The following is a 27233-nucleotide window of genomic DNA, read 5'->3' on the forward strand; positions in this document are numbered from 1 at the left end:
TTGTTAAGTGAATCCGGCTTCCCGTTGCTGGTCAGAAGGTCGCAAAAGGGGGATCTCGCGTGACCCTCCTGGGACGCTGCGACCATCATAAAGGTGAACCCGTTGCCAAGCCTCTGAATTCTGATCGTGTGAGGATACTGCAATGGTCGTAAGTGTGAAAAACGGCCATAAGCCCCTTTTTTCCCAGTGTCGGTGTCATGTTGGACGGTCACTAAATGAGCTGTCGTAAGTCAAGAGCTGCCTGTATGTGGGGCTCCGACTGCCTTTGGCTCTGGAAAGGCAGAACTGGGGGGGGGGGGGAATTCGCTTGCCTTTCCTCTCTGGTTCATCCATGAAGGAAGGGAGGGGGTAGAATGGGGGTGGGGGGACCCCCCCTCTCCTCCCTCCTGACCCTTGGACAGCCCCCTCCCCTCCTCAGGAGCAGGGAGGAATTGCACCCCCCCCTCCCGTGGGTCTGTCTGTGGAGATACATGGGAAAAGGATGACAAGGGCTCCAGATTGTGGCTGAGCAGGCCCTCCCCTCCTCTCTCCTCCCCTCCCCAACGTGGAGCGGCTGCCGTGGTGCGTATTTCATTTGTGACAAGACAATCAGGCCACTTACAGGGTTCTGCACCATTTAACCTTGTATCCCGTTGTACGCTGGCTTGGGGGGGGGGGCGGCGCGGGGAGAGATGTGATGCTCTGTGCATTTGTCTGCGCCTCTTCGGAGCACCGCGGAGATGCAGCGCCTGGCGAGACGCCCCCTCCTCTCCTACCTGGCCTGCCAGCCTTCCTGCTCGATCCCCCCTGTTCTCCGGGGGGGGGGGGGGGCATCACGTTTAGAGCCTTCCAAGGTGGGGAGCCAGAACGCAGGTGGGCCTGAGCTCCATGGGTCAACCGGCCCTTTCTTTCCCTTCCCCCAAATCGGTTTCACTGGAGAACCTTGGCCTAGGGTGGATGTGATCACCTTCCCTCCCTCCTTTCTCTTTCATTCTTTCTTTTCTCCCCTCAGTTCCCATTCCCTTCCCTTCCCTTCTTCATCTATTCCCTTCCCTTTATCTATTCCCTTCCCTCCCCCTCCCTCCCCTCTTCATCTGTTCCCCCCTTCCACTCTATCTATTCTCTTCTCATCCCTTCCCTTCATCTTTTCCCTTCTCATCCCCTCCCTTCCCTCCACATCCCTCCCTCCCCTTCTTCATCTATTCCCATCTGACCCCCTCCCTTCCCCAAGTGGTTCTGTCTATCAGCCTCTGGCAGAGTTCCATGCTGGGGGCCAGCAAGTCATCTGGATTTGCTCTGCCAGGCCTGGGTGGCAGGGTCCCCCCTCCCTTCACCACCTCCTGCAATATGCCAACGTGCTCAATGGGCACAGAAAATCCAGAGGTGATGGGGGGGAGGGTGGCTAAATTGCTCTTGGCACCAGCTGATCCTTTCCCAGCTGCCCATCCAAGCTCCAGTCACTGAGTGGATTTAGTAAAGCAGATTTTTCTGTATCGGTTCTTCTTATTACCTGCCGGTGATTTGAGGGCTGTAGCGACGGGCACTGAACCCGCTAAGCCAGATTCCATTGTAGCTTAGCAGGTGATCTGTGAATTGTGTTCTCATTAGCCAAGAAAAGCAGCTTTTTTCCCCCTGGAGCGATTAGCTGCTGTGGAAATGGATTCTCTCACTGCTGTGATGTTGGGCAGGATTCGTAGACACCCAGCTTCAGGGCATCTGCCGGCTTCCGATTATTCTGTCTGGCCTGGCTGGTTTCAGACAGCGACACGGACACAGAATGGATCGATGCCTGGGAGAGACCGGGAGAAGCTCCCAACGGCTAGGCTAAACCGCAGAGTTGAGAAAATAGCAATAGCACTCAGATACCGCTTCACAGTCCTTTCCAGCCCTCTCTGAGCGGCTTACAGAGTCAGCCTCTTGCCCCCAACAATCGGGGTCCTCATTTTACCCACCTCGGAAGGACGGACGGCTGAGTCGACCTTGAGCCGGTTGGGATCGAACTGCCGGCAGTCAGCAGAATTAACCTGCAATACTGCATTTTATCCACTGTGCCACCAATGCTCAGCAGCACCAAATTTCTGCAGGGCTGTTACGCAAACTACAGGTACTCCTCAACTTGCGACCACAATTGAGCCCCAAATTTCTGTTGCCAAGTGGGACATTTGTTAAGTGACTTTTGCTCCATTTTACAATCTTTCTTGTAACCGTTGTGAATCACGGCCGTTGTTGAGTTAGTATCATGGTCGTTAAGTGAATCTGGCTTCCCCCCATCGATTTTGCTTGTCAGAAGGTCACAAAAGGGGAGCCCGGGGACAGGGCAACCGTCATAAATATAATCAGCTGCCAACATCCAAACTTCTATCACGTGACCCTGGCAGATGCTGCAACTTATGCGAAAAATGGTCAAGTCCCTTTTTTCACTGCCATCACTAAATGAACTGTTGTAAGTCAAGGATTACCTGTACTTGGCAAAGTCTGAGTAAATGACTGGAAGAACGTTTTGCCATGAGATCTGGGTTCCAGTTGATTGTGTGGCGTTCGCGGGGGAAGCGTGTAGTGTGAGCTCTGGCACTGGTGATTTGGACCTCTGCCCGGCCTGGCCTGGCCTGGCCCACCTCTGTGTAAAGGACTGTGTGGATGGCCTTGGGGGAAGAGGAAGAGATGCTGCTTAGGAAAGAGCCAGAGAAGAGAAGAAGGAGGAGCCCTCCTCAGTCGCTTAATGGCTGGAAGGTAAAATTTAGAAGGAGTGGCGAACTTGGAGCCGGAGTCAAGAGCGGAATCAGCCTAGAATCAATACGTAGCTGCAAACTGTGGTTGGAAAACTAATCAAAGAGAGAAGCAACCTGGAATTCTGGAGAAACTTCCTAGCGGTGAGGACAATTAGCCAGTGGAACAGAAGTTGCCTTCAGAAGTTGTGGGAGCTCCATCCCTGGAGGCTTCCAAGAAGAGACTGGACACTCACTTGTCTGAAATAGTATAGGTTCTCCTGCTTGAGCAGGGGGCTGGACTAGAAGACCTCCAAGGTCCCTTCCACTCATTCATTCTATTCTATTCTAAATCCTTTTTGAATTCCATTGACCCCTCTCTAACACCAAAGTAGTGCTAAGCTTAAGCCTAGATTCTTGTGCATAGGCACGCAGGAGGAATAAATCAGTTTAATTGGAACTTCACCTGTGGTTCTGGTCTTTTGCACCTGACTGGGATCCACCCTAATGGATCAAGCAGTTACAAGTGACAGCGGTATATTTTTAGACTTACAAGATTGATGCCAAACCTCCCAGGTAAACCAGGCAGGAAACATGAAGCGAATTCTGCTTTTATGTAAGGCTGCATTGACAGAACCTTGTCATTCGGAAAGTACAAATCTCCCATTCTCCCTTCTGCAGTCTGAGAAATTAGGGAGGGGGTCCTTTCTGAGGGTCTTTCTCTCCACCCGTTTACACAGCCGCTCTCTGCATCCTCTCTTCTTGTAACCTTGGCATCTCTTTCCCGGAGGTCATTTACACAATCCACCCCTACTCTGTTGTCGTGTGTATGGGTATGTGTGGGTAATTTGAAATAATTCCTCTTTGACACAAAGTGAGCTGTAGCAGAATACCAGAGTTGGAAGGGACCATGGAGGTCTTCTAGTCCAACCCTCCGCTCAACCAGGAAACCCTATGCCATTCTGGCTAAATGGCTGTCTAACCTCCAGTGATGAAGCAGCCATGACTTCTGGTAGCAAGCAGTTCCACTGATTTATTGTTCTCACCGTTAGGAAGTTTCTCCGTCATTCCAGGTTGTTTCTCTCCTTCATTAGCTTCCTTCCACCCGTTGATTTTTGTCCTGCCTTCCGGTGCTATGGAGAATAGGTTGAAAGCCCCCCCCCACCTTCTTCTCTGTGGCAGCCCCTCAAATATTGGGAGGTGCTATCATGTCCCCCTCAGTCCTTCTCTTCATGAGTCTCTAGGACTTAAGGAACCATCTTATCCAAGCTAACTGTGCCTGGCCTGGGGAAGGGACATAATTAACCCAAATGCACTGAGATGGACTAGAAGACCTCCAAGGTCCCTTCCAACTATTCTATTCTATTCTATTCTATTCTATTCTATTCTATTCTATTCTATTCTATTCTATTCTATTCTATTCTATTCTATTCTATTCTATTCTATTCTATTTCCTATTCTATTTCCTATTCCTATTCCATTCTAGATTCCCAGCATTTTTCTAGCTCTCACCCCTCCTTCTCCATCTTCCAGAAAGCCCCCACCCACCCAAAAAAAATCCCATTTTGTGTCCAAGCAGGCTTTTAATTAATGTTTGCTTAGGGATATCGATGGATTTTGTTTTGTTCTGTTTTTGTTTAATCCAGGAGGTTGGGCGTTTGGTTCCTCTCTTTCCCATTTTTATTAGTTTGGCTGGCCTATTGATTTTTGTTTTACGGTGCTTATCTCTGTCCACCGCCTGGAAGGTGGGGAGGGGGGGTGATGGGAAACAAAGGGGGATGTTTATTAATTAATAAAAGATGCCCCAGGAGTGCAGGAGCTGCATGTAAAGGGGTCTCAGCCTTCAGGGGCCAAAACATCAGATCTGCACCCAAAGGAGCCCGTGTGTGCATGTGAGACAAAGACATTGTTTTGCATTGTTATTATTTTCACGGGATGCCATTAGGACCCTCACGGTGCCCCCCTCCCCTCTGCTATCTTCTCCTTTGGCATGGAACTACATCATTTTTTTTAAAATTTGATTTATATGCCGCCCTTCTCCGGAGACTCAGGGTGGCTTACAATGCGTTAAGCAATAGCCTTCATCCTTTTGTATATTTTATACAAAGTCAGCTTATTGCCCCCACAATCCGGGTCCTCATTTTATCTACCTTGGAAGGATGGAAGGCTGAGTCAACCTTGAGCCTGGCGGGATTCGAACTTACAGTAATTGCAGACAGCTGGTGTTAATCACAATACTATCAGTCTGCTGAGCCACCAGGCCACCAGATTAAATTTGACACTAGATGCTGTTTTAGGACCTCTTTCCAGAGCACGATCCCATAGTCTCTTGAGACTGAAGGATGCCAATGATGACATCATTTGAAGTGCAGGAACACCCAAGATTTGTTGTTTATGTGGTGTCACCACACAGGTTGTGCTACTTTGGCCTTTAAACTTACCAGTAGGTGCTGCTTTTGGGGCCTGAAGGACTGAATGTGGCCACGATGCTCAAAGATCCAGCGAAATGGACTAACATTCAGAGGAGAATCTGAATTTTCTTCACTTTCTGCAAATACTTCAAACTTTAAACATTTTTTTCAGAATGAAAATGGGAGTTTTGCTTCCATCGGGCATTGCAGAGATATAGCATGGCTATCTTTGGGGGGGGGAATACAAAACTGATGACCGGAGAACAAACTGTAATCAAGACCAGTCATCTTCTTTTTACATTCTCTCAGTGGTTTCTTCCACTATAAGCGAAAGTATTCTGGGTTTTCACCAATGTTTCACTTGTGATGGTTGAGTGCAGAAAATTCTTGCCTATCCTGAAAGCAGAGAGATTAGCCTTGCCCCTATTATCCTTGAATTCTGTGTATTCAATTGAAGATCTATTGGTTTAAATAAGAATATACCCTTCTTCTTTTTTTTTTAAACAACCCAGGACAGAGAGCTCTACGCTGTGCAAGTCCCACGAGGTCTGGCTGGGGATGATGGGAGCCACAGCTGAAGAATTTACTGGAAAAGTTCCACCTTGGCTATGCATCTCTGTTCTACCTCCTGTTAGGATGTTAAAAAATGAAATTTCCCCCTATCAGCATTTCTCAGTCTTGGCCACTTGAAGTGGGGTGGACTTCAACTCCCAGAATTCCCTAGCCAGCAAAGGAATTCTGGGAGTTGAAGTCCGTCACTCTTCAAACTCTCTTCAAGTTTGAAAAACATTTGACTTAGAAGGCTGGAAACCTGATGCAGTCTTGTGCATTCCCCTGATGTGAGGGGGTGTGAGTTTAAATTAGATTAACAGAGTTGGAAGGGACCTTGTAGGTCATCTAGTCCAACCCCCCCCCTGCCCAAGCAGGAGACCTTACACTATTGCTGACAGATGGCCGTCCAGTCTCTTCTTGAAAGCCTCCAGTGATGAAGCTCCCACAACTTCCGAAGGCAACTTCTGTTCCATTGGTGGAATGTTCTCTCTGTCAGAAAATGTCTCCTTATTTCTAGGTTGAATCTCTCCTTGTTCAGTTTCCATCCGTTGTTCCTTGTCTGGCCTTCAGGTGCCTTTGGGAAATAGCTTGACCCCCTCCTCTCTGTGGCAGCCCCTCAAATATTGGAAGACTGCTCTCCTGTCTCCCGTGGTCCTTTTCTTCCCTAGACTAGCCCTGCCCAGTTCCTGCAACCGTTCTTCATATGTTTTAGCCTCCAGTCCCCTCATCATCCTGGTTGCTCTTCTCTGCACTTTTTCTAGAGTCTCAGCATCTTTTTTATAGTGCGGTGAGTAAAACTGGATTCAGTACTCTAGGTGTGTCCTTACTAAGGCTTTATAGAGTGGTATTTGTACCTCCCGTGATCTTGATTGTATCCCTCTGTTAATGCGATTTAGGATTGCATTGGCTTTTTTGGCTGCCACTGCACACGGCTGTTACATGTTGAGTCCTCACCTTACACATCTGAGACCAGAATTTTCTGTTGCTAAGCAAGGCAACTGTTCAGAGAGCTGGGCCAGATTTTATGATCTCTTTTTTTGCCCTGGCTGTTAAGGAAATCTGGGTTCCTGCATGGCCTTGGCTTGTCGGTAGTCAGCTGGGAAGGTCACGAAAGGCGATCACATGACCCCCAAAGAAACAATGGTCCCTGGCCATGTCCAGAGTGCTGCCCTGCCTCTGACATTATGATTTTGCAGGGCTCCCAAAGGGACAGCAGCAGGGGCTTGGAGGTTACAGGAGAAAAGGAGACCACAAAGCAATCTCCGCTTAAAATATCTTTTATTCATTTCAGCTGGTCACAAACTACTTCACACGGTGCCAGGGTGCTTCGTAGCCTGCCCGACGCCCCCTTCTCCCCCCACCCCACCCCTGCCAGCTTCCATGCTTAACAGCCAGTGCAGCATTTTGGGGGGCTCCCTTGGGGCGGTCACTTGGGTGGAACTCCTGGCCTGTGGGGGTGCTCTCCTATCTGCATCATAAAAAGTTGGATCCAAGTGTACTTGCTTCAGGAAACAACCGCCATTAAATCAGAGTTTCCCAATCTTGGCTGATAGAATCAAACCAACCATGATTGTCTGTTCAGGGGTCAGGGCCCCCCCTCCCCAGTTGCCAGAAAGAGCCCCCCTATAAAGCCAGGCAAAAGGACCCCAAGCAAAACAAGGACTTCCTTAAAGCGGGGAGTGGGGAGGGAATCCACTGCACCCCTCAATCGTCTTTCCCACCCAAAGAAATACGTGCGAGAAGGGCAGAGGTCCTCAAATCGCATCCTTTCTAAGGGAGGGGGGAGGCGTTCCCAAGGCTTTGCCCTTTGCAGCCATGCCGGGGACCCCACCCCCAAATAGAAGCGAACCCCAAATCTGAGCTTCTGAAATGGCATCTCCCGGTGATTTTTTGTTTTTTGTAAAAACGAATAAAATAAACCCTCGGAATACAAAGCAGTCCTGAAAATTTGGCCCCATCCCCGAAAGAAAAAAACGGTCCCCGCCCCTCCCTTTTTTTGTGTCCCCCCCCCCAACATCCCTTCTCCAGGGACCGGGTGCCGCCTAAGTTTATTTATTTCTCTCTCTCTCTCTCTCTCTTTTGGAATAGAAACACGTCACATGTATATTAATACTAATCATAATAATAAGATGGGAAGAAGCATAAATATTCCTTTTTTAAAAATTAAAAAAAAAAAAAGCACAAGCAATTATGAAACTCCAAGGCTATAGGGCTGAGCTCACACAACATGCTAACCCTCCCCGCAGTGGGACGAGAAATATAGCGGACCATCCAGGGGTCCCCACGGGGCAGGTGCGCACAAGACACAGAGCGACGGAAATTCTAAGGAAGCCGAACACTAACCAGCATGTTGTGTGAATGCAGCCGGGATGAAGCCCCCGTCCCGCAGAAGAGGAACTGGGCCGGGGGGATCCGGGGGGCGCCTTCCCAGCCCACAGACCTCCCCCTCCCCCAATTCCCCCGCCGTCTCTTGGCTTCCTGCTTGGCTCCGGCGGGACGCCCCCAACCCGCGCCCACCGAGCTCGGGGATGTAGGCGGGGAGCCTCGGGGCTTATTTACAGGCGAGGGGCGCGCAGTTGCGCCAGTTCAGTTGCGAGCGATCCTCCGCAGCAAGTTCGTGGTTGCCGGAGCGGGGTCTAGGAGGTCCAGGAGAGCCGGGCGGGGAAGGGGGCGCGGCGATGGAGACCCTCTCCCTGCGGGGCGCGGCTCCTCCGCGCGGCTCCGGCGGTCCGGTCCGGGCTCCGGGGGTGGGCGGGGGTCCCTAGCGGGCGCAGGCGGGGGCTTCTTCGTCCAGCGAGCGCTTCTTCAGCTCCTTGGCCAGGCGGGGCGGGTGGGGCGGGCGGGGGCCGCGCTCGGGGGTCTGCCCGGCGGCCAGGAGCAGCAGCTGCGTGTCTTGCAGGGGGCGGCCGCCGGCCGGGGGGGCGCTGTCCTCGGCTTCCACCCGCAGGTACGCCTTGGCTTTGTGGTGCCGCGCCTGCCGGTCGCTGAAGTCGATCACGCGGCACTCGTAGGTCCCTTCGTCGGCCGGCTTGACCCGCGAGAGGCGCAGCTTGTGCGAGATGTTGCTGCCCGCCACCTTCACCACCTGCGGGCACAGAGAGCAGAGCAGAAGGGTCGAGGGTGGGTGCCAGGGACGGGGGTTGGGATAGATGACCTCCCAGGTCCCCTCCACCGCGGGCTATATGATCTTAAGGCAGAGGTTCCCCCATCCCCACCCCAACCCCTCCCTCGGGCTCGCTGCGCTTGGATGCTGCCTCGCAGGGACATATGCGGCAAAGAAATAGAAAATAACAACAACAATAACAACAACAATAATGCCGTTTGGATGACCACTTGGGTGCCCACAGCCCTAGCTTAGGCAGGAAATTGGGAGATGAAGCTGCCCACCTATGGGCAGAGAAAGCAGAGCAGAAGACGGGTCGGGTTCTGTATGTGTGAGAGGGGGCGGGAGGCCTCCCTGGGCAGGCTGGGATAGATGTCCTCCAAGATCCCTTCCATCCCTATTCTATGATCCCAAGAAAAGCCTGTTTGATCCAGTGGTTAAGATGCCAGGCCGGCTGGGTGACTTTGGGCCACTCCCCCTCTCCCAGCCCAGCCCACCTTACAGGGTCGTTGTTGTACTAGGGGAAAATAGGAAGAGTTAAGACACAGCAATCCAGCTTGTCGCAGGCACCCTGGACTGTTGGCTGTTTGCAAAGTCACTTGGCAGCTGCCAAGCAAAGAAAAGGAAAAAAAAAAAAGGGGGGGGAGGAAGGAAAATTCCATGTTCTTTTGCATTCAGCTTCGAAGGCAATCCAAAGGAAGGGAACCCCATGTCTCACTTGACGCATTTGTGACTTTGCCGAGAATTGTGTCACCTTCTTTTTTTTCTCTTTTGCAAAGTGATATTTATGGATCCCCGTATTTATGGAGGCCCCTACACAAACACACACACACCTCTGAAGGAAGCCTGGCACACGCATGGGGGGCGGGGAGGCAGAATTTACTGTTTTAAGCCCCCCTTTATCCTTCCTTAGGCAGGGAAATGCACATATCATGTGCACATTTCTTAGTCCTCCCAGGCATGCTTGCAATCTACCGTCACGCACAAAATTCCTGCCAATATGCACAGAACTGGCATCGTTGCACAAAACGACAACCCCACCAGCTCTGTACATTCCAGGAACATTTGGGGGGGTGGGGGTGGGCAGGGGGTCAGAGCAGAGGAAAAAGGCACAGATGTCCACTTTTGGTGTATAGCTGACAGCTTCTTGGCAGAGATGCTGGGGGCGATGGGAGCGATGTTTACCTCTTTAAGCTTCCAAATCAGAGGTGTTTGCAAGACACACAAGCACCTCAAAAAAGCCAAGGTACTGTCATATGGATTGTTTTGACCGCAGCCTGAGGACACTCCTGGCTGCCATGAACTAACAGCCCAGCCACCATCATGTGAGAAAGTTTGATTTTCTGTGCAATGTATCCCAACTTTGGAATGACGGCGGTCAGCTTAGCACAGAGAACGTAGAACAGTGTTTCTCAACCTTGGAAGCTTGAAGATGGGTGGACTTCAACTCCCAGAATCCCCCAGCCAGCAGAGCTACAGACGGGATGATACAGATGGGATGATACAGACGGGATGATGGGTGCCGGTCTTGAGACTGTCATTTGGGAGGACTTCGATCCTGTTGCTCCTGAGGACGTGGACAGGATACTCGGGCGGCTGAACGCGACCACATGTTTATTGGACCCGTGTCCCTCCTGGTTGGTGCTGGCCTCCCGGGAGGTTACGCGAGGCTGGCTCCAGGGTGTTATCAATGCTTCCTTGAGTGAGGGTGTCTTGCCACCTGCCTTGAAAGAGGCGGTGGTGAGGCCCCTCCTCAACAAGCCCTCTGGATCCGGCTGTTTTGGCTAACTACCGTCCAGTCTCCAACCTTCCCTTCGTGGCGAAGGTTGTTGAGAGTGTGGTGGCGCGACAGCTTCCTGGGTACCTGGATGAAGCTGTCTATCTGGATCCGCTCCAGTCCGGCTTCAAGTCTGGGCACAGCACGGAAACGGCATTGGTCGCGTTGGTGGATGATCTCTGGAGGGCTCGGGATAGGGGTTGTTCCTCTATCCTGGTCCTGTTAGATCTCTCAGCGGCTTTTGATACCATCGACTATGGTATCCTGCTGCGCCGGTTGGAGGGGTTGGGAGTGGGGGGCACCGTCTTGCAGTGGTTCTCCTCCTATCTCTCCGACCGGTCGCAGTCGGTGTTGGCAGGGGGGCAGAGGTCGACCCCGAGGCGCCTTGTTTGTGGGGTGCCTCAGGGGTCGGTCCTCTCGCCCCTTCTGTTCAACATTTATGTGAAGCCGCTGGGTGAGATCATCCGTGGCTTCGGGGTGAAGTACCATCAGTACGCTGATGATACTCAGCTGTACATTTCCACCCCAGGCCACCCCAACGATGCCCTTGAAGTGATGTCCCGGTGCCTGGAGGCCGTGCGGATCTGGATGGGGAGGAACAGGCTCAGGCTCAACCAATCCAAGACCGAGTGGCTGTGGCTTCCGGCGTCCCGATATAGCCAGCTGGTGCCATCGCTGGCTATTGGGGGCGAATCACTGGCCCCCACGGACAGGGCTCGCAACTTGGGCGTCCTCCTGGATTCACGGCTGTCTTTAGAAGAGTATATGATGGCCGTGGCCAGGGGGACTTTTTATCAGGTTCGCCTGATACGCCAGTTGCGTCCCTTTCTGGACGGGACGCCCTACGCACAGTCACTCAGGCGCTCGTCACTTCCCGCCTGGACTACTGCAATGGTCTCTACATGGGGCTCCCCTTGAGGAGCACCCGGAGGCTCCAACTGGTGCAGAATGCGGCCGCGCGGGGGATTATGGGAACGAGGGGTCTCTCCCATGTGACACCTCTCCTGCGTGAGCTGCATTGGCTTCCAGTTGTCTTCCGGGTGTGCTTCAAGGTGTTGGTTACCACCTTTAAAGCGCTCCATGGCATAGGACCTGGGTACTTGCGGGACCGCCTTCTGCCGCCGATAGCCTCCCACCGACCAGTACGCGCCCACAGAGAGGGACTCCTCAGGGTGCCGTCAGCCAGGCAATGTCGTTGGCGACCCCCAGGGGGAGGGCCTTCTCTGTGGCAGCTCCTGCCCTCTGGAACGATTTGCCCCCAGAGATACGAAGGATATCAGATCTCCGGGTCTTTCGCCGTGCCCTGAAAACTTTTCTTTTCCATCAAGCAGGGCTGGCGTGAACCCCCTCCCCCTTTTTTAGTCTTTTTAGTTTTTAGTTTTAAATTGTCATGGGGTTTTAATTGAATTGTTTTAAATTGGGCCAGTCATATAATTCTTTTAACAATTTTAAATTTTGTATCTGCATGTTTTTTAGTTCTGGCTGTTCACGGCCCTGAGTCCACTAGGAGAAGGGCGGTATACAAATTGAAATAAATGAATAAATAAATAAAACTCAGCTTGGATCGTCAGAGGCGTTGAAAAGAAAAAAAGCCTCTGCCGATCAGGCAATTTAGCTGGGATCGTCAGAGCCTTTTGAAAGCATTTTTTTACAACTTCTTCGCTGAAAAGATTGTAGAAAAAATGGTTTTAAAAGACCAGGAGAGCCTATCCCGTTTTGAACAAATGGTTGTCCAGTCTCTTCTTAAAAACCTCCAATGATGGAGCACCCACAACTTCCAGAGGTCCAGAGAACAAACCTCACCAAATTGGAGAAAAGGACAGAGAAAGCCAGAGACAGCCCTCTGCCCCCCTCCGCAACCAGCCTTTGCCCCCTCCCCTGGCTCTCCCCTTGGCCCACTTGCCAGCCCCCCCCCAGTTCCTATCCATCAAGGAGATCTGGGAGGGGGTCTCCCGCAGGCAGGGCACTGAAGTCCATGTCTGCGGCTCACACAAGCTAATTAGCTTTCCTAGCAAATGGTTTTGCTGTTGGAATTTATCACCTAATGAAATTTAAGACTTGCTCACTCGCTGCAGATGCTGTTCTGGGGCCAGGTCCATAAATCAAGTTTATTACCCGCCCTGAAGCCACTGCCTCTCTTCCCCATAATCGCAGCCGTGTGGGAAGGGTCCCCACCGCCTTTCTGTAGGCTGAAATCTTCCCTTGTTTAAAGAGTGGGCCAAGGTCACGGGCAAAAGCTCCCCTTCCTACAAAGGACGAGGGAGGAAGAGGAAGGCCGGATGGAAGAGGCTCAGAAAAGAGGCTCTGGAGAATTTCTGGGGAGCCAGAAGAGACTTTGGGAGTGGCTGAGCCCCCCTCTTAAGGGCTCTGTTCCCAACTCCCCCCCCCCAATCTGTTCTCTAAAACCAATAGCTCTGTTGAAGTCTTGGACTTCCCCAAACTGGGGCAGATTGTGGCTGGCTGGGGAATTCTGGGAGCTGAAGTCCTTACATCTAATTGTGGCCTAGGCTGCAATGCTAAATTGGTTTTTTTTTTAATTTGATTTATATGCCGCCCTTCTCCGGAGACTCAGGGCAGCTTACAATGTGTTAAGCAATAGCCTTCATACTTTTGTATATTTATACAAAGTCAACTTATTGCCCCCACAATCCGGGTCCTCATTTTACCTATCTTAGAAAGGATGGAAGGCTGAGTCAACCTTGAGCCTTGGAGAGATTCGAACCTGCAGTAATTGCAGGCAGCTGAATGTTAATAACAGGGTGCTTTAGACCACTGTACTACCAAGGCTCTACCAAGTTTAGCAGAATGGCTCAAGATCCAGAAGGACTTTGACAAATACTGGACCCTAACTAACAAAATGAAATTCAATGGTGAGAAGGTGTTACACTTAGGCAGGAAAAATCAAATGCACAGGTATAGTGTAGGTCCGTGATGGCGAACCGGTGGCACGTAGAGCCCTCTCTGTGGGCACACGCACCATTGCCCCAGCTCAGCCAGCTGGCCGTGGGTTTCCGGTGCTCTGGCATGTGCATGCCTTCCGGTTTGGGCACTCTGTGTCTAAAAAGTTCGCCATCACTGGTGTAGGTGGTACCTGGCTCAACAGTAGTAACTTCGAGAAGGATCTTGGCCAGTGGTGAAATCCAACATTTGCTACTACCGGTTCTGTGGGCGTGGCTTGGTGGGGGGTAATGTGACTGGGTGGGCATGGCTAATTTTATTTTTTTTTAACTTTTAAAAGTTAAAAAACTTTCGGCGAAGAGGTTGTAAAAAAATGCTTTCAAAAGCCTCTGACGATCCCAGATGAGTTGCCTGATCGTCAGAGGCTTTTAAAAGAAAAAAATCCTCTGCCGATCAGGCAACTCAGCTGGGATCGTCAGAGGCTTTTAAAAGCATTTTAAAAAGCTTTTAAAATCACTGATGATCCCAGCTGAGCCGCACGATCATCAGAGGATTTTTTTTTTTTTAATCTTTAAAAGCATTTTTTCGGCAGAAGAGGTTGTAGAAAAAATGCTTTTAAATTTTTTTTTAAAAAAGCCTCTGATGATTGCACGGCTCAGCTGGGCATGGGGGGGGGGCAGGGATTTTTGCTACCGGTTCTCCGAACCACGTGCCTCCATCGCTACTGGATCAGGCGATCCGGTCTGAACTGGGAGCATTTCACCCCTGATCTTGGCGTCCAACCTAGTGGACGATCATTTAAATATGAGCCAGCCGTGTAGTACAGCTGCCAAAAAAGCCAATGCAGTTCTAGGCTGCATTAACAGAGGAATAGAACTAAAATCACGTGAAGTGTTAATACTGCTTTACAAGGCTTTGTTAACACACCTGGAATCCTACATCCAATTATGGTCGCCACGATGTAAAAAAGATGTGGAGACTCTAGAAAGAGTGCAGAGAAGAGCAACTAAGATGATTAGGGGACTGAAGGCTAAAACACACGAATAACGGTTGCAAGAATTGAGTATATTAATGTAAAGAAGGACTAGGGGTGACATGAGAGCAGTCTTCCAATATTTAAGAGGCTGCCACAAGGTAGAGGGGGTCAACCTATTCTCCAAAGCACCAGAAGGCAGGACAAGAAGCAACAGATGGAAACTCACCAAGGAGAGAAGCAACCTGGAACTAAGGAGAAACGTCCCAACAGTGAGAACAATTAACCAGTGGAACTCCTTGCCTCCAGAAGTTGTGGGCGCTCCATCACTGGAGGTTTTTAAGAAGAGATTGGACAACCATTTGAGCAAGGGGTTGGACTAGAAGATCTCTGGGGTTCCTTCCAACGCTATTATTCTGTTTTGTTATTCTGTTACTCTTCTAGGATCATGTGTAATTGTGTATTCATCCCGTGAAGCCCAAAGGAAGTCTAGATCAGGGGTCTCCAACCTTGGCAACTTTAAGCCTTCAACTCCCAGAATTCCCCAGCCACCTGGCTGGGGAATTCTGGGAGTTGAAGTCCTCCAGGCTTAAAGTTGCCAAGGCTGGAGATCCTTGGTCTAGAATATACAATCTCCTGCCATAGGGAGGGAGTTGGACTAGAAGACCTCTGGGGTTTCTTCCAATCCTATTGTTCTATATTCTATGCTGCCCCCCCCCCCTCTTCCCCAAGCTGCCATTTGCCCCAAGAGTAGCTGGATTACTCGGATGGAGTCCTTTCAGCCATAGGGGCATCCTGGGAAGTTGGACTGATCAGTTCCCAGCTGGCCTTTGGCCGCAAATCTGCTCGCTGATTCTTTTTACAGCCTGACAATTCCAGAGCTCCATTTCAGTCATGGAAGGCTCAAAAATGTTCTTTACGGGACCCCCGAGTCTTTCCCAAGGAAGTCGGCACAAAAGTTAATTTCGCTCTTGGCCAGGATTTACGGGCTCCTCTCCCCAAGACGACCCTGGCAGGGACTCTCTTGGGTGCAGCCCCATTTCTGAATCATCAGCGCACGAACCCCTCGGAGGGGAGAAATGGCTGAGGCTGCAGGTGGCTTTCCCACGCATGGATGCGCCCCGCTCATCCCACGGGGGTCCTTCCCCCAATCTGGAGAGGCAGCGCTCTCTCTCTCTCTCTCTCTCTCTTCTGGAAACTGGTTCTGGCTTCAGAAGCAGGAAATGCAGGCTCCCCAAGTGGGTTTGCTTCAGCAGTGGGATTCAGCCGGTTCAAGCAAATCGGTCGTTAAATTCCTGGCTGGCCCCTCCCCTCCCCACCCCTTCCAGGAGTCTCCACGCGCCCCATTTTGGCTCCCAGGTAAGTGCAAGGAGGCCAACTAGGCCCAAAGTGGGGCGTGGGAGAAGTGCCACACCCTCCCCTCAGGCAGCCTGTTTTTGCTCCCAGGGGAGTGCAGAAGGCCGAATGCTGCCTGTCACACCCCCTGGCCACACCCACCATGGCCACGCCCACCCAGCCGGTTATTAGGACAGAGAACCAGTTGTTAAATTATTTGAATCCCACCACTCGTTTGCTTCCATTCTCGCAGAATACAGGTAGTCCTTGATTTACGCCCGTTTGATTAGTGGCCCTTCCAAGCCACTAATCTGGGAAAAGTGATTTATGACTGTTTTTCCACACTTTACGTTCCACTGCATTGCAACAGGATCCCATGATCAAAATTCGGATACTTGGCAATAGGGTTCATATTTATGACGGTCGCAGTGTCCCCGGGTGCGTGTGTGTCACACGATCCCGTTTGCGACCTTCTGACGAGTAAAGTCCATGTGGGAAGCCAGATTCACTTAACAACCGTCTGACTACCTTAACGACTGCAGTGCTTCACTTAACAACGGTGGCGAGAAAGGTTGCAAAATGGAGCAAAACTCCTTTAACAAAGGTCTCGCTTAGCAAGAGCTCAGCCGTGATCGTAAATCGAGGACCGCCTGTGCAGAATAACAAGAGTCGGGAAGGGTCCTTGGAGGTCATCTAGTCCAACCCCCTGCTCAAGGCAGGAGACCTCATTCCATCACTGTCAAACGTTTGCCCCATCCTTTTTTAATTTTTTAAATCTCCAGGGATGCAGCACTCACAACTTCGCACCTGGCATTAACCCTGTGGCGTCTGTTTAATGACGGCCACACACACAAAAACAAATGTCGTAAAATCAGACACGGTCCTGCAGTGACCCGCTTAGCAACTGGAATGCCGTTCTCAATGACGGTCGTGAGACGAGGACAACTTCTACAGTTGATTGGAGTGCCTTCCTTTGGTCTGAAGCAAGGGTCTCCAACCTTGGCAACTTTAAGACTTGTGTGACTTCAGCCAGTGAGGAACTCTGGGAGTTGAAGTCCACAAGTCTTAAAGTTGCCAAGGTTGGAGACCCCTGCTCTGAAGGGCCTTGACTAGGGAATTCTGGGAGTCGAAGTCCATACTTCTTAAGCCTCGTTGCAATTTACAAGAATCTGGGCCTGATTCGCTGGTATTAAAATAACATCACATCAGAAGCAAAGCGCTTTTAAAATATTCTATATTTATGCTGGGCAAAAAAACAGCTGCTGAAATGAGCAGGGAAATAATTGCAAAAGCTTTCAGGGCTCCTCCTTGTCAGAGTAGAGCACAGAAGGAGCCCTAAGAGGGCAGGTGAAAAACGTGTATTTTCTTAACTAATTAGCTGACTCCCGTTCCCGTGAGTTTCTCTGGCTCAAAATCTGCAAAGGGGAAGAGAAGAAGGTAACTAGGGTACAAACCGTCGTGCTTGTGAAAGAGCTAGGATTCGGCTGCAGATGTTGCATTAGTTCTCCTTATAAGACAAGCCAGTCTCAGACCTTACCACAGTGTTCCTCAACCTTGGCTACTTGAAGATGGATGGACTTCAACTCCCAGAATTCCCCAGCCAGCATGCATGGACTTCCAACGCCCAGAAAGCCCTAGACATAATGCGTGGACTTCAACACCCAGAATTCCCTGGCACTAACGTTCCTTTTGATGTGTATCCCCATTGTGGCCTACTTGCTCTCTTGCAATCCCTTTCTCTACAATCTCTCCCCTGTAAAGGATAGGAGGGGAAAAAATGGACATGGCTGGTTGGGAATTCTGGGGGTTGAAGTCCACCCACTTTCAAGCGGCCGAGATTGAAAAACAGTGGCCTAGAAGAATTGCTTGACTTTTTCTGATCTTTGGACCCCGTCAATTAACACCACTCTCTCCTGCAATGCCTAATCAGGGCCCATCATCCCCTGCCCAGGGAAGACCCTTTCCCGACTGAGCCTCACAAGAGGCCGATTCAGCCAGGCGAGTCCTGAGAAATAAATTTTCAGGTTTTTTAGTCCGGCCTGATCATGGCTAGCTAAGCCTGTCTGGCTCCATAAAGATGAAAGATGGATCATTTCTATGAGTCTCTCATCCGCCAGTTTTTCTTCTTCTTCTCAGAACCAGGAGAAGGTCCTCAAAGTTCATGCCCCCCCCGGAGCACCTGCTTCTTCTGGCCCCGAAGGTGGTCACCCTTCCGTGCATCCAAGGACACGTTTTGGATGGTGCCACCCTGAAGCATAGAAACGGCATCCAGCATCCTTTCCTGAACCTTTCGGGAGGCTCAAGAGACTCTGGGGGTTTTTGCTGCTTCAGATCAGGTTGCTCAGCCCTTGGCCAATTGATGATGGGTGGACTTCAATTCCCAGAATCCCCCAGCCAGCCAATCTGGGTTGGGTATGGAATTCTGGGATATGAAGTCCACCCATCTTCCGGGGGTCCAAGGAGGACAAAAACTGCTTTAACCAAGAGCTGAAAGCAAACTCTACTTTGGAATGAAACAAAGTTACAGCGACGATTCTCATCCTTGGGCACTGAAAGATGGGTGGACTTCGACTCCCAGAATTCCCCAGCCAGTCAAACTGGAGGAGGAGAAGCCAGCCCAAGCTGGCTGGGGAATTCTGGGAATTGAAGTCCACCCATCTTTAAGTGCCCAAGGATGAGAATCGTTCCTTTAACTGAGAACTGAAGGGAACTCTAGTTTGGAAAGAACCAAAGTTGGTCAGATGCTGGACCCAGAGCAACCGAGAACCTCCAGATTTTTGCCGGTCTTTGCAAGTGTTGTTGCCGGGGTCTCATTTTTCTTCCTTGCTCTGCAAGAACTCCACCCCTCTTTTTGCTGGACTCAGCAATGGTCCTCCTGCCGTGACTGATGGCTCCCTTCCCTTCCCTTCTCCGAGGCCTTGGCACTTTCTGACACTTAGCTAGGGACTTCTGGGAGTTGAAGTCCATCCAGCTTCAGGTTGCCAAGGTGGGGAAACACTGCGCTGAATTGTGAGGCTGCCTTGCCTAACAGGGAGAGCTAATGTGACATTTAGGCAATGCTTTAGAGACTAAGCAGGCTGAATTTCAAGCGAAATGTTACAGGGTTTCTTGCTTGAGGAGTGGGGTTGGACTAGAAGACCTCCGAGGTCCCTTCCAACTCTATTATTCTGTATTCCGTTATTCTGCTAAGGCTTTGTATCCCGGTAGAAGTTCCCTGTGGTGCCAAGGACTGTGCCGACAGGCAATTCAAGGGGGTTTTGGAAGACCAGGCTGCCCTAGAATGTTCCATGCTATACAATAGTTGAGTTCTCTAAGGAAATACAAGATGAGAAACCCTATTCCAATATATTTAGAGCCAGTTTGGTCTGGTGATTTAGGCACCAGGCTAGAAGGTAAGAGGCCATGAGTTCAAATCCTGCCTCAATAGTTCTGGCTTGGTGACTCTGGGCCAATCACCAGGAGACGGTGAGTTCTAGTTCTGCCTTAGTCACGAAAGCTGGTTGGGTGTAATTGGACCAATCACCAGGAGATAGTGAGTTCTAGTCCCGCCTTAGTCATGAAAGCTGGTTGGGTGTAATTGGACCAATCACCGGGAGATAGTGAGTTCTAGTCCCGCCTTAGTCATGAAAGCTGGTTGGGTGACTTTGGACCAATCACCAGGAGATGGTGAGTTCTAGTTCTGCCTTAGTCACGAAAGCTGGTTGGGTGTAATTGGACCAATCACCGGGAGATAGTGAGTTCTAGTCCCGCCTTAGTCATGAAAGCTGGTTGGGTGACTTTGGACCAATCACCAGGAGACGGTGAGTTCTAGTTCTGCCTTAGTCACGAAAGCTGGTTGGGTGTAATTGGACCAATCACCGGGAGATAGTGAGTTCTAGTTCCGCCTTAGTCATGAAAGCCAGCTGGATGACTTTGGGCCAATCTTCGGGAGACGGTGAGTTCTAATCCCATTTTAGGCATGACTTTGGGCCAGTCTCTCTCTCTCTCTCTCTCTCTCTCACCCCAACCAACCTCACATGATTGTTGTTGTGGGGAAAAAAGGAAGAAAAAGTTCTACTGGATACATTCACCACCTTGAGTTGATTTGTAAAAATAATAAAGACGGGATAACAAATAAACAAACAGATAAATAAACTCCAAATAAACTAGGCAAAAAAAGGTCCTCCCAGCCGGGGCTTCCATTCTTCATTTGGTAAGAAACAAGGTGCCGCTTCCTGAATTCCCAAGGGGCAACGAATCTCAGAGCATGCATTATGCAAATTGCATAATTTGCATCGCAAATTAATCATGTTTGCTTCGACAAATGGGGTTCTAAGCAGGAGGCCAAATCCGGGCAGGACGGGGAAGGCTCCTGCCCCCGACAATGCTGTGCCCAGGTGGGGAGAGTTTGCATGGCATTCCTGGCACACACAGAGCCCCATCCATCCGAGCAAAAGGAAAGACAAAGCAAAGCAGGAGATCTTGGCAGATGCGATTTATTTCGGGCGCTGCCCTTGGTCTGCCAACGCACAGCGCTCGGGCTGTGATTCATCCGCGGGCACAACAGCAGCGGCAGCTGTGGATACAGCTGGGCATTGAAGCTCTCCAGGAAAGGGGAAATGCCCAACCCGGTTTATTTGACTGCAGCGGTCCTCCTGTGACATAAGGGGGTGCAGCCAGCAGGGAGCACAAGGGGACCCCGACACCATCCGGGCATTGTCTGAGCTGAAGGAAAAAGAGGTTGGCCCCCTCTCTGAATCAAAGGGGGTCTATGACAATTCGCCACGGCCAGCTTGCCGCAGAGTTACACTAAAATCAAAGAAACGTCAGAAGGGATTAATTAAAGGAGGGACAGAATGAAATGTGAAAGGCAAAAATGTAAATAATTTTTTACTGATTTTGAATAATTAAATTGAATTGTTAAATTGTCCTTCGGCAAGGTGGCTGTGGGGAGGTGTCCCATCCCCCAGCAAAGAGCCCAAACGCAGCCCCTGCTTGGAGTTAAGGATTGAGGGTCGGCCAGGGGAAAGGTGCCAATTGGGACCTCTTCTGAAGGGGTCCCGGGTCCTCTCTGAGGTTGGTGGGTTTGTTGCAGAGGTTTCATGGCCCAACTAGGAGACATCATCAGTACTAGAAGCCAGTGGGGCTTGCAAGGAAGAGGAGGGGGGATCTGAGAGGAGGAAGAAAAAGAAGAGGAAAAGGAAGAGAAGGTATGTGGTGTCTTTAGTGCTCTCTGAGCTTGGTGGTTTTCTTGCAGACCTTTAATGACCCAACTAGGTAACATCATCAGCGAAGCATGGAGTGCAGTTTGCTGTCAGTTTTATATTCTGGCGGCTTGCCCTGTCAGCGTTGGTGGGGATGGTCTTGGGGCTTCTTTGGCTGGCTTGTTTCCTGTTCACTTGTTTGGCGGTTGATTTGGGGTCCCGTTTACTTCTTGATGGTGGCTCTGATGTTAATCTTGGAGTTAAATTTCTGCTCACCGGGGTGCCGATTGCTGGTGCTGGAGGGGCCTTTTGATCTCTCTCTTCCCTCGCTGGGCTTGGGGATTGCCTCTTTTGCACAGGCATGAAGTAACAGCATGTAGAAATGTTCATATCAAGTCCGGGTATGATATGCCATGCACTGAATAAATTGAATAAAATCTCTGAATTGAAAGCACCAGAAGGCCACGATGAATCGGAGAAAAAGAAAAAAAAACCTCTAACGACAAAATTTGGATTGCTCTGTGTGTGTGTGTGTGTTTGATCGCACGGGAGCTCAACAAACCTTCTTTAAGCCACGTTTCATCTGAGCCACGGGAGCCGCGAATCCCGCGCAGTCTTTGGAGTCGGGAAGGGCTGCAATCAGCCGCCTCCGTGGCTTGAAAGAGGCACTTCAGAGGCATCCCCACGGAGGGGGGGGGGGGGGAAACTGACTGGGGCTTGAAGTAATAAACTTCAGAAAATTAGACTCTGCTGGGATGGCAGTTCATAGAGACCGGGGAGCCGTGGGAAGTCGAAGCTCGGATAGCTCTTTCCAACCCCACCTGTTTAAATCTGCCCCCTCCCCTCCCGATCCCTTGAGTGGGACAGCGATATTCAGCCTTTGCAAAAACCTCCTGCAGGAGTCCGGGTGGAGAGCACGTCTCCCACCTCCAGCCCGCCCCCCCCCAATCTGCTGGAGAAAGTTCCCTCTCCGGAGCCAGCAGTTAAATTGGGACGAAGGGGAGGGGGCAACCAGAAAGGGCGATGAGCACTGAGGATGTTACCTAGTTGGGTAATGCCAAAGTTGCTTTTGCCAAAAGGCAACTGGATTCCGTTTTCTCCTTGAAGGCGTTTCACTCCTCATCCGAGAAGCTTCTTCAGTTCTGACTGAATGGTGGAGGATGAAAGGATTTATATTCCTTGCAGCCATCTGGTCGTTGGTCCTTAGAAGGCTGAAGGTCGGTGGTTAGCTCTCTTGAGAGTCATTTGAAGGCAGAATAACAGGGCTGGAAGGGATCTTGGAGGTCTTCTACTCCAACCCCCTGCTCAGGCAGGAAACCCTCTACCAGTGATGGTTAACCTTTTCACCGTTGTGTGCCAAAAGCGGGGGTAGTGCAGGGGGAGTCATGCGTCTGTGTGCCCACATCCATAATTCAATGCCCCCCATGCCCCACCCCCCTATGCATGTACACATGACCCCATCCCCCGTGCTTCCCCCGCTTTTGGCACTCGGTGGCAAAAAGGTTACCAATGGGCCTGGTAGGCCCGTTTTTCACCCTCCCCAGGCTCCAGAGGCTTTTTTGGAGCCTGGGGAGGGCAAAAACAGCTTTCCCCACCCCCCTGGAGGCCCTCTGGAAACAGCCAATTTCCTGACTTCTGGTGGGCCCAGAAGCCCCAAAATCAGCTGGCCGGTGCACACATGCACGCTGGAGCTGAGCTAGGGCAACACTCACGTGCCCACAGATATGGCTCCGTGTGCCACCTGTGGCATGCGTGCCATAGGTGCGCCATCACAGCCCTCTACCATTTCAGACAAGTGACTGTCCAGTCTCTTCTTGAAAACCTCCAGTGATGGAGCACCCACAACTTCTGGTGGCAAGCAGTTCCACTGGTTGATTGCTCTGTTAAGAAATTTCTCCTTAGTTCTAGGTTGGAATCCTCTGTCAATCCTCCCATTCCTCACCATTCAGTCAGAACCGAAGAAGCTTCTTGGATGAGGAGTGGAACGTCTTCAAGGAAACAACAACAACAAACTCCAGTTGCTTTTTGAAAAGCACCCTTGGGACAATCATGACCTGGATGACTGAGAATCTCCATCCACATCTGGTTAATTAAGGTCACGAAACGTCTGCAAGAAAATAGTCAAGCACAGAGAGCATCAAGGAACCCACAGTCCTCCTCTGCCTCTTTTTCCTCCTCCTCCTCCTCCTCCTGCTCCTCCTCCTCCTCCTCCTTCCAAACCTCTCCCTTCTAGCTCTGATGATGTTCCCTAGTTGGGTCATGAAATGTTTGCAAGAAAACAACCAGACTTGGAAAGCACCTAGGACCTCACAGTACTCCTCCTCCTCCTCCTCCTCCTCCTCCTCCTCCTCCTCCTCCTCCTCCTCCTCCTCCTCCTCCTCCTCTCAGCAAACACCTCTCCCTTCTAACATTGATGATATTCCCTAGTTGGGTCATGAAACATCTGCAAGAAAACAGCCAAGCACAGAGAGCATCAGGGAAGCCATAGTCCTCCTCTGCCTCTTTTTCCTCCTCCTCCTCTTCCTGCAAACCCTCCTCCCTTCTAGCATTGACCACGTTATCTAGTTTGGGTGATGAAAAGTCTGCAGGAAACCCACCCGGCTCAGGAAGCACCCAGGGCCGCTCACTGACATTTCACCTGGGTTAAAAAATGTAATAAAATAGGAACGTTGCCAAGCTCTACATTCGGATAGCAAGGGCTCTGGGCCATCGGAGCGCAGCGTCGTTTAGGTGAAAGAAATCCGATCCTGGACCGGTACAGGCACCCCCGCAGCCCCACCAAGGAGAGGCTGCTAGAGACCCTAGTTATTCAGTGAATTCCGCCCGGTGGGCTGCGACTCCTCTTCAGGATCGCTAGGCATCCAGAGACGCTAAGAAACGAGCCTCGTTTTCACCCATTTCATCCCCCGGCGGCCTCGAGGCCATCTGTCAAGGCAGCGCCGACCGATCCCTGCGCTGAGCGGGGCGGAGGGGGGGGGGTTTCTAAGCCCTCGAGGACCCCCCCCTCTCACCCGCCCCCGAGACGCTGCGCAAGAAGTCTGGCTCGGCAGTCCCAGGGCCCCGGAGTCTGTAAATCTTCCCCCGTCAGAATCAATGAGCTGAATTAACGGCCGGTGCCATCATTTGAGCTTCAAAGAGCCATTGCTCAATCCTGAGGGGGAGCCGAGGGGGCCCCCTCCCCTGCCGGAGAAGGCCGAGGGCGAGGCACGCACAGACGCCCAATCGGAGGGGTCCCGCTTTGGTGCGGGGGGGGGGAGTGGGAAAGGTCCCGGAGAGGGACCCTTCCTGGTGGCGCAAGGGGTGGGGAGGCGATTCCAGGGGGAGGGCGAGCAGGGACAGAAAATGGGGGCGCCCCCTCCAGGGAGAAAAGGTGGGAGGGGGGCGGGGGGGGTGCTTCCAGGAAGGACGGTGGGGAGGGGTCTCTCTTGAAAAGCGCAAACAGCCTTTTCTCCTTTCCTGCCCAGCCTCCCTTGCCGGCTGGAAGCGGCTGAGAATTTGGGGCGCAGAAGTTCCAGACCCCCCCTTTCCTTCCCCGTTCCCCGCCCCCTCCCTCCTTCTCCCCCCCAACCCGCCCACCCCCCTTGGCCGCAGCCCGGCGCCCGACGTTGCCCGAGAGGCAGGCATCTTGATTTAAATCCTTCCCCCCAAAAAAGTCATTATCCAAATAAACTCACGCTTATTTTCGTGGCGTCTTTCCCGATTTCTTCCTGCGGAGATGCTTTTAGCTGTCGGAAGGGAGGAAGGGAGGGAGAGAAGAAGAGAGAAGCCATTAGTTCAGCTTGGAGAAAGGCGGCCTGGGGGCACATGGGGGGGGGAAGCCCATCAAACCTCTTGGCACTTTGGCCTTTAAGGGGCGCTTCAGAGGCAAAACTGGAGGGGGGGTGGAAGGAGAGCGGAGATTAAGGGGAGGGGGAGAGAGGGGCGCTCAGCCCTGCAAGCTGAGTGGGGCTGGGAGGATGGGGTGGGGATATAGGTAGGTGGGTGGGATGAAGCCCAGATCTTCCAGCCATTTTTGCAATGTTTCCAGGGCTCAACTCACTCTATAGCCTGTTATTAACATTCAGTTGCCTGCAATTACTGTAAATTCGAATCTCCCCAGGCTCAAGGTTGACTCAGCCTTCCATCCTTTCTAAGGTAGGTAAAATGAGGACCCAGATTGTGGGGGCAATAAGCTGACTTTGTATAAATATACAAAAGGATGAAGGCTATTGCTTAACGCATTGTAAGCCGCCCTGAGTCTCCGGAGAAGGGCGGCATATAAATCAAATTTTAAAAAAAAGAAGAAGAAGAAGAGGAGGAGGAGGAGGAGGAGGAGGAGGAGGAGGAGGAGGAGGAAGGAGGAGGAGGAGGAGGAGGAGGAGGAGGAGGAGGAGGAAGATAGGAGCCCTGGTAGTGCAGCAGACTAAAGCACTGTTATCAAGACCAGCTGCCTGCAATTTCTGCAGGTTCGATTCTTACCAGGCTCAAGGTTGACTCAGCCTTCCATCCTTTCTAAGGTAGGTAAAATGAGGACCCAGATTGTGGGGGCAATAAGCTGACTTTGTATAAATATACAAAAGTAAGAAGGCTATTGCTTAACGCATTGTAAGCCTCCCTGAGTCTCCAGAGAAGGGCGGCATATAAATCAAATTTAAAAAAAAAGAAGAAGAAGAGGAGGAGGAGGAGGAGGAGGAGGAGGAAGAAGAAGAAGAGGAAGCAGAAGGAGGAGGAGGAGGAGGAGGATAGGAGCCCTGGTAGTGCAGCAGACTAAAGCACTGTTATCAAGACCAGCTGTCTGCAATTACTGTAAGTTCGAATCTCACCAGGCTCAAAGTCGACTCAGCCTTCCATCCTTTCTAAGGTAGGTGAAATGAGGACCCAGATTGTGGGGGCAATAAGCTGACTTTGTATAAATATACAAAAGTAAGAAGGCTATTGCTTAACGCATTGTAAGCCGCCCTGAGTCTCCAGAGGAGGGCGGCATATAAATCAAATTTAAAAAAAAAGAAGAAGAAGAGGAGGAGGGGGAGGAGGAGGAGGAGGAGGAGGAGGAGGAGGAGGAAGAAGAAGAAGAAGAAGAAGAAGAAGAAGAAGAAGAAGAAGAAGAAGAAGAAGAGGAAGCAGAAGAAGAAGAAGAGGAAGCAGGAGGAGGAGGAGGAGGAGGAGGAAGATAGGAGCCCTGGTAGTGCAGCAGACTAAAGCACTGTTATTAAGACCAGCTGCCTGCAATTACTGTAAGTTCGAATCTCACCAGGCTCAAGGTTGACTCAGCCTTCCATCCTTTCTAAGGTAGGTAATTTGAGGACCCAGTTTGTGGGGGCAATAAGCTGACTTTGTATAAATATACAAAAGTAAGAAGGCTATTGCTTAACGCATTGTAAGCCGCCCTGAGTCTCCAGAGGAGGGCGGCATATAAATCAAATTTAAAAAAAAAGAAGAAGAAGAGGAGGAGGGGGAGGAGGAGGAGGAGGAGGAGGAGGAGGAGGAGGAGGAGGAAGAAGAAGAAGAAGAAGAAGAAGAAGAAGAAGAAGAAGAAGAAGAAGAAGAAGAAGAAGAAGAAGAAGAAGAAGCAGAAGAAGAAGAAGAGGAAGCAGGAGGAGGAGGAGGAGGAGGAGGAAGATAGGAGCCCTGGTAGTGCAGCAGACTAAAGCACTGTTATTAAGACCAGCTGCCTGCAATTACTGTAAGTTTGAATCTCACCAGGCTCAAGGTTGACTCAGCCTTCCATCCTTTCTAAGGTAGGTAATTTGAGGACCCAGTTTGTGGGGGCAATAAGCTGACTTTGTATAAATATACAAAAGTAAGAAGGCTATTGCTTAACGCATTGTAAGCCGCCCTGAGTCTCCAGAGGAGGGCGGCATATAAATCAAATTTAAAAAAAAAGAAGAAGAAGAGGAGGAGGGGGAGGAGGAGGAGGAGGAGGAGGAGGAGGAGGAAGAAGAAGAAGAAGAAGAAGAAGAAGAAGAAAGAAGAAGAAGAAGAAGAAGAAGAAGAAGAAGAAGAAGAAGAGGAAGCAGAAGAAGAAGAAGAGGAAGCAGGAGGAGGAGGAGGAGGAAGATAGGAGCCCTGGTAGTGCAGCAGACTAAAGCACTGTTATTAAGACCAGCTGCCTGCAATTACTGCAAGTTCGAATCTCTCCAAGGCTCAAGGTTGACTCAGCCTTCCATCCTTTCTAAGGTAGGTGAAATGAGGACCCAGTTTGTGGGGGCAATAAGCTGACTTTGTATAAAATATACAAAAGGATGAAGGCTATTGCTTAACGCATTGTAAGCCGCCCTGAGTCTCCGGAGAAGGGCGGCATATAAATCAAATTAAAAAAAAAAAAAAGGTTGACTCAG

General features: G+C 50.9%; 1 protein-coding gene across 1 annotated transcript in view; it reads right to left on the minus strand.

Moving 5' to 3' along the window:
* Positions 1–8408: 8408 nt before the first annotated feature.
* The window catches only part of VSTM2L (V-set and transmembrane domain containing 2 like), a 65963-nt gene continuing 47138 nt past the window's right edge, over positions 8409–27233 (minus strand). Inside the window, exons 3-4 of the mRNA XM_070939378.1 lie at positions 24591–24641; positions 8409–8732 (exon numbers count right to left, since the gene is read on the minus strand). Of these exons, the coding sequence (XP_070795479.1) occupies positions 8409–8732; positions 24591–24641 (375 nt within the window). The remainder of the gene's footprint in view (positions 8733–24590; positions 24642–27233) is intronic.

This window comes from Pituophis catenifer, unplaced genomic scaffold (genome assembly GCF_029215685.1).
Source record: "Pituophis catenifer annectens isolate HBS135680 unplaced genomic scaffold, rPitCat1.0.hap2 SCAF_3, whole genome shotgun sequence".
NCBI classification, from domain to species: Eukaryota; Metazoa; Chordata; class Lepidosauria; order Squamata; family Colubridae; genus Pituophis; species Pituophis catenifer.